General features: G+C 45.0%; 1 protein-coding gene across 4 annotated transcripts in view; it reads right to left on the reverse strand.

Moving 5' to 3' along the window:
• CADPS2 (Ca++-dependent secretion activator 2) overlaps positions 1–7315 on the reverse strand; it is a 392026-nt gene extending 384711 nt beyond the window's left edge. For 3 of the 4 annotated variants that reach the window (XM_004676989.2, XM_004676986.2, XM_004676984.2), the window contains exon 1: positions 6675–7315. In XM_004676989.2, the coding sequence (XP_004677046.1) occupies positions 6675–7013 (339 nt within the window). In that variant the 5' untranslated portion in view covers positions 7014–7315. The remainder of the gene's footprint in view (positions 1–6674) is intronic. The other variant, XM_012721048.1, reaches the window with a different exon arrangement.
• Between the last annotated feature and the right edge of the window lie 8 nt (positions 7316–7323).

Consider the following 7323-nt stretch of genomic DNA (forward strand, 5'->3'; position numbering starts at 1 on the left):
GGCAGGCGGGAATCGAACTCATGCGGAAGTGGCTTCAGATTCTCAGTGCTGTGCTTTAACCCGCTGCGCCACCAGGGAGGGCCAGTACTGGTGAATATTTTTAAATGGGGAAAATAAAAGGATTAAAGAAATAGGACACAAATTAGAACCAACCTACTTTTGACTAATATTCAAAAGTAGGGGGGAAAGAACATGATTAATGAATTAGAATAGGTAACCTAGAAATGAATATGAAGAAATATATTTACACAGACTGTACATACACTATTTAACATCAACCCATGAGAGGATTTCTGCTTATTTTGTTCTCTGCCATGTTCCCAGAACACTGGATAATGTTAACCCCACATACCAGAGGTTCAACAAATATTTGATCAATGAATTAATGAAGGGAGAAAAGTCATTTGGCCTTACAACTCCATAATTGACTCAAAACTTGAGGCTATACCAGCTATATGGCTGTTTAGCTAGTTGGGGGCATTAGTTAACTGTGAGCTTTACATAGGAAGCTGACTGTCCAAGAGTAGGGAGTTCTCAAGAGAAAGATCAAAGTTTATGTAAGAACAAAATGAAAGGCAAAGAATACAAACACCTTCCATGCAACACCAGCCTCTGCATTTCCATAAAGAGTTCCTATTAGTAACTAAAATTACAATCAACAGAAACATGGAAAAGGACATTAAGACCACACAGCACATTCATGCTCCGAGTCAGAATAGAACAAATTAACTATTTCCGCTACCAGACTGGCAAAGACAGCCTTTAAGATAGCCGTACCCTTTTCCTTGGTAACATTTTCATTGTAAAATTTCATTACCAACTTAAAGGTCATGAAACGAACACATGCAAATCATAAAGTTTACAAAGTGAAGTGGTAAAGTTTCCAGACGCCAAACTGCACAGCAGTGTTGCTCTACGATTTACAAGGACCTGAGTGCAAACCAACAATCATTTTAATATAGATTTTTTTGCGGAAAAAAAAAAAGCTACATGCATCACTATTGTCTCCCTGGAGATAATCTACTCATTGATGAACCCAAAATACCATGAAGCGGGCACATCATTTAGGCATTAATCCGTAGCAACGCCCACCCTACAATTTCTCTATATTCATCCTCCCAGCCCATGTAGGAATGGAAAGCAACACTCGAGTTTATCCAGTGTTTTCTTTTACTAATGTAGTTTTCTGTCCATGGATTTATACTAAATCATACAATTGCTACTGTAATTGAGTTGCCCCCAGCATGTCACCTAACATCTCCAAGTGAAAGGCCTTTTAAAAGCCTAAATAAATGTGCCCTTCTGCTATATTCATTCAACAAATTCGAGATTTGGGGGTTTTTGTTCCATGCTTAGAACATCACTATTAGCATCTCCTTAATGTGGAATACGGATTGTCAGTCATTTCATCCACTACAGTTAATACTTTCACCCTGCCGAGGTGAAAATAAGCTGTTGCCACCAGCCCCTTTAAATCTGGGGTTCTCAGCCCACCTTGTACACTGAGATCACCTGGGAAGCTTTGAGAAGCAACCCCAGAGACTGATTTAATTGCTCTAAGGTACATGCTGGATAATGGGCTTTTTAAAAGCTCTCTGGGTGATTGTAATGTGCAGCCCAGGATAAGAATCAGATTTTTTGTTGTTGTTGTTTTAAAGAAAATTCTATCAAAATCCTTAGGTAACTTAAGGTGGTCATAAAGTGAGATGTTATAGATTTTAGACAATCCCTTAAGTTAACTCTTGAATACTCAATTCTAGGGGAGATGACATTTGGTTCAACGGTATTTCCATTATTTACAATCTTTAGGTCTTAAGTGAGCCTAAAAGTGAAATGCAATAGCGCAGACATAAACAACCCACCTTAATTTGAAATGCCCATGAAGTAGCACAGAAACTCCGGACCTGCCCCCACCCTTGCATGGACCAAAAACCCCCAAATCTCGAATTTATTGAATGAATATAGCAGAAGGGCACATTCATTTAGGCTTTTAAAACCTTGCACTGGATTTTCCATTCAGAATTCCCTCACTTCATAACCTGGTAGTCGAATTTAATTTTGTACTGAAGGTCTTTAAGATCTTACAAGCTGTGCTATTCATCTTCTGAGTATATAGATTAAAAAAAAGGGAGCTGTTTTGCTTAAAAAACTGAAGAGGGAAAACACAATTACAACATTTTATTTCACTTTATAAGCAGTCATTACATATCAAAATTACAGCTGATTTCATTTTGGAAGGAAGCAGCAAATGCCAGTATCACTTAATCAGTTTGAGTTCTCATTAGCACAACTCATTCCACCAAATTAAGTGCTGTGGGCTCAAGATACCCTGTGGAGGGTAAGCTCAACCAGCTAAAGCAGCAAACAGTATCTCAGAGAAAAGCGCATGCTCTGGTCTAAGAGTGTACTCACGTCTTCAGCCCACAGGACAAAGTCTTCCTTGTTACCAGAAGCTGGAAGTGATCTAACTGAGCCTGTCTATATTTGCACTGTAATGTACCAAAGCCCAAGGCTGAATTATCCTAACTTCCTGAAAGGAAGATCTTTTTCAGACTCACAAGATCTGCTGGGAACTTGCAAACAAGAAAGCTAGGTGCAGGGAGAGGCATGTACACCACAGCTCTCGAGGGCTTGGCAGGGGCTGGGGGCAGGGGCACTTTGCAGTCAGCAGTTCTGTGACCACAGGTATCGCCACCTGTATGGCTTTAGAAGATGGGCGTCCTGAAGGTCCTATGACATGATGAAGAGCATTAGTTTCCACAGAACCTTTATTTCTCCCCCATCCTTGATGCCTCACGTTCTTTGAGATAGACTCAAGCTGGCACTTCGTGTACCCAACAGACACTAAGTTCTTACCCTGCACCGTGCTGAGAATACATCAGGCCAATGCTGAATCTTCAGCCTCAAAGATGGGCAACATAGTACCCAGGCTCAATGCCTCCTCACGCTGGTCTCCCATCTTCAGTAAATCTGCACCACATTCTCTATAAAATTAGCTCTTTCCCTGAGCATGGGAGCACCTAAGTAGTTAATTAAAAAAACCAACAACAAAAACCCAAATGGACTATCCTTTCCAAAGGGGGCTAAAGTGCCCCCTACATGGTAGTATAACATTCACATGGAGGTGAGGACAGGGCCCCCCCCATGCACTTTACCCAGTGCTACTCCCACCCCACCCCAATGTTCTCTTCCTGATCAATTCTACCCAAGGAGTGTATTCCCCTACCATCTGCATGCTTACAGTATTATCTGTGTACAGTTCTCAGAATTTGTGAGGAAAAATATGAACAGTGGTGGGAGTGATTCTATAAAGAGGTTTAATAAGGCACCGTGAAAAGGCTCGGCACAGGTACACAAATCACATGGAAAGTTATTAGGTGCCATTTGAGTCTTTGAAATTGCTTCATTATGTCTAATTTAAAAAAATTAATAGTTGGGCTCCTTCTCAACATCTTTTACTAAATGTAATAAAAACAAGGATAATGAACAGAGCAAGAACTGGCTGAAACCTACACACACAGCTTTTGGGTTCACAGCAGACCCGAACTGTTAGCACTTTAAGGCATGCAGAGCTGGAGTGTAATTATAACCTGAGGCCAGTCTACAAACCCATAACCCAGGGAATCAGTATCTAACCTCTTCTGTGGTCATTAAGTCTGTGCGATTCTCCTTACCCCTCCTAACCAGCAAGGACCCCCCCCCCCCGCCCTTGTTTTAAGTGCTTAACACCCAGGGTCTCAATGTTTTCCAGGTTCAACAAATCATCTTTAAGTAGTAACAGATTTGCTTCATCTGTGCGATTGTTTTTCTGGTTTCCACATGGATCCCATCTTTAACCAAAGATCTAGAATCATCCAAAGTTCATTTTTGCTGTTAGCTTTATAAGGTTGAGGTAATCAAGATAAATGAGCATCAGACTGAAGCGTCACTCAAAACTGAAGTCGCCTCATCACTGACTGATTAGCTGTGCTCCCTGTATAGGTTCACTCAGGGGTGTGATGAGGCGGGTACAGAGCTGTGTCACTATTGTCTGGTCCACACTAACCCCCAGAATTTCCTGTATAGCCATCAGTAGTCAATCAGAGGCCCTGGCTGGTATTAACTGACCACCAATTCCTCCCAGGTGAAATACTCCGGCCAAAAGCCAAGACAAGTGTAGTTAATAAGTTTCGTGTTATCAAGCTTGAACTCATGGACAAAACACATACTAGTTTTGTGGGCCACATCAGCCAAGTGAAAGATACAGACACTGCAGCTGGGTTCACCAGCCCTAACAGGGCTTGACTGCTGAGACGAGATGACACTCTCATTTCAGTGATTTTCTTCATTTCTAAAATGAGGACCCATTTCAAATCTCAATTTCTGAGTTTCTGTTTCCAAAGTTGGGAGAAGTGAGTAGCAATATACATTTCAGTGACAACAATTTAAGCTATTAAACCCTTTTACTAAATGTCTGCTGACTTGAAGATACAGAATAAAAGTATACAATGGATTAGTGATTTTGCAATTATCCTTTACTGCTCTTATATAACCCAACTGTATATTTCAAGACTTAAAGTTTTTGGCATTCATTATTGGCTTGTGCACCAAATTCACCAGAACAGTAGAATTCTACTTCATTTTGTCCTAGGAGGAAAACTGACTGCCAAGAAGTGCCAAGAAGTGCTCCAGCTCTTTTTAGTAAGCAACCTACCTTCATTTAAAAAAAAAAAAAAAAGGGGAGGGGCCCTTTCAAGTTTGGGGTAAGGAAAATACTTGAGTTAAGAGACTGTACCCTCAAAAAGACTGCCAACTGTTCCAAATATTTTTGTATGGTTCTGTGCAGTGTTTTTGCACAGTTCTATGCAGTGGTTTGCTATTCTGTAGTTTGTAGTTGCTTGTGGTAATGCCTGGATGAGGTTTTAACTAGTCTCCATTGTATTGTGAATGCACCCAATTGCCAATTCAAATGATTTTGGAGAAACAAACATTCTATTTAAACAATCTCATCTAGACTGTTTGAACAAACCGGGAAGCGTTCATTGTATTAGCACAATGCAACAAGTATGCACAATAAGTCAGCTACCAGTACCTGACTCCTTTGCAAACTTCAAGGATCATATTTCAAACAGGAAAAGCTTAATGTCACCATACTCTACTTTTATATTTTAATACACTAAATTTAAATGCCAGAAATGATAAAAGTTAGAGACTGGAAGCTGTCCATACTCTCTATGACCACATACTACAATGTCAAAAAATTACAATTTAAAATTGACTACTTACGATGAAAGTCACTTGACCTACCAAATTGGGGAAAGGCAAAACAAAACCCAATGCAGGAAGTAGTCTGGAAGTACAGGACTCATACCAGAAGCAAAATAGGCTTCCAAAAACTCCTGAGGGCACTCAAGACTGCCCTGGATAATGGCAGCTTCAATCATGCCAATTGGCTTGAGAGCAAGAAATGCTACTCAGATGTATTCTCTGCTACACAAGAGGGGTTTGCCCTGAAATCTCAACATCTTTTCCAGCTCTAATAAGACTGAATTATCTAGAGGGGTAGATACTTGAAGTGCTGCATCATAAGCCGCCAGCTAGAGAGAATTATCCCCTACTCAGGCCCAGAAGAGGATTCCAAATAGCACTTAATGTAGGCCCATTCTCAGAGGTTGGGTCAGTGGGATGGTAGAAGACTGCATTTACCCTGAACTACAGTGTTTCCAAGTCAACAGAAAAGCTCTCCAAATTGCTAAGAAATGTCTCATATGTTGGTTATACCCAGGAGTAGACTGACATCTGTGCATCTAAGTAAGTAGGTCCTAAACCAATTCCAAATTCTCTGGGTCTCTACAACTTCTCTCCCAAAGAAGAGAACTGTTACAGAATATCTACCCAGTCTACTAGGTTCCTTAGACACTTTCTTTTGAAGTGTTCCCTCAATTCGGGCACCTTTGTCTGCCACAGATCATTAAACCTCTGGGATCTGGTTGGCAAGACATTTCACCTGAAGTAAATTCCTTAGCGTTGGGGGTGGGCAGAGGAGACAGGGGAGTATCTTTTAGGAAGTGGTTGTGCACCAAGCTTTATTTTTTAATCGATAGATTGTTTCATTGGGCCTGCGAGGACCAGGAATTACACACGGCGCTCCCCAAAACTGCACAGCTTCTTACGTGCTTGGATTGGAAGTCCTTAGTTCTACCGCCATTTAGAAAACTTGTCAATGCAACTTTTGTTAATTCATTCACCTCCGTCCTAGTAGACTTCTCTCTAGCTAACACGATACAGTCCGCATGCCACCTGTCCCGCCCAGCTGCACACTTGCTAGGCATCTCGGCAAAGCCAGCTGCACTCGGCGACGTGGTCAGGAATGCACCTGGTTAGAAATTAAAGTTGATGGGAGTTGCCGCCTAACCTGGGCAAAGCCGAGCTCGCCAGCTGCGACCGACACTCCAGCAGACTGTTGGGTTCTGCCACCCAGGGGCTTGACGCGTCCCCGCCACCAAATGCCCAGCGGGCTACAGCGTCGTCTCCCCCGCTGCCTAAAGACTCCCTCGCCCACAAACACTAGCAAAAAAACCACCACGTCCTGCGTCGAGTCGTTGACAGCTGACAGCGCCCCGGAGCTCTCTCGGGAGAAAACCCTCGGAGGCGGAAGCGGGGCGGGGAGGCGCCCTGTCCGGCGGGCAACTCACCTTCTGCTGCCTCCGGGCCATGTCGGTGGGTTGCTTGGCGTTGAAGGGGTAGGCGATGCACCGCACCACGAACACGTAGAGCTGCAGGCGGATCCTCCGCTCCTGCTCCTCGTCCAGCTGCCGCTCGGGCTCTTCCCGTCCCTCGCTGAGCACCGAGGGGCTCGGGCTCACGGGTCTGGCCGCGCCGCCGCTGCCCGAGCGCCCCGGCGCGTCCCGCCGCCCTTCCCGAGCGGGGGCTGGCGGCGCTCGCTGCGAGCCGCTGGCTGCCACCAGCACATCGCGGCTCTCCTCTTCCAAGCCCTCGTCCGACTCCTCCTCGCTGGAAGACGGGTCCAGCATGGTGCTCCCGGCGCTCCGCCGCCTGGCCCGCGGCCCCCGAGCGCCTCACCCCGGGTGGCTGAGCCCGCGGGTCGGAGGGAGCCGCGCGCTGGTAGCCGCGGCCGCAGAGCGAAAGGGAAACTGGCCTGAGCTTTCCGGACACGTCGAGTTAGAGGCAGGAGTGTTTCCTACCACCCGGGCGCCAGGGGCGGGCAGGAGCCGGGAGGAAGGCGAGGCGCGCCGAGCGGGCGAGCAGCCGGGATTAAATAGGCGGAGTTAGCGAGGGGTGAGCCCGAGCGCCGCGGGAACCGCTCGGCCCGCGCGGACGCCG

Source organism: Condylura cristata, unplaced genomic scaffold (assembly GCF_000260355.1).
Source record: "Condylura cristata isolate star-nosed mole 26May11 unplaced genomic scaffold, ConCri1.0 scaffold00005, whole genome shotgun sequence".
Classification (NCBI taxonomy): domain Eukaryota; kingdom Metazoa; phylum Chordata; class Mammalia; order Eulipotyphla; family Talpidae; genus Condylura; species Condylura cristata.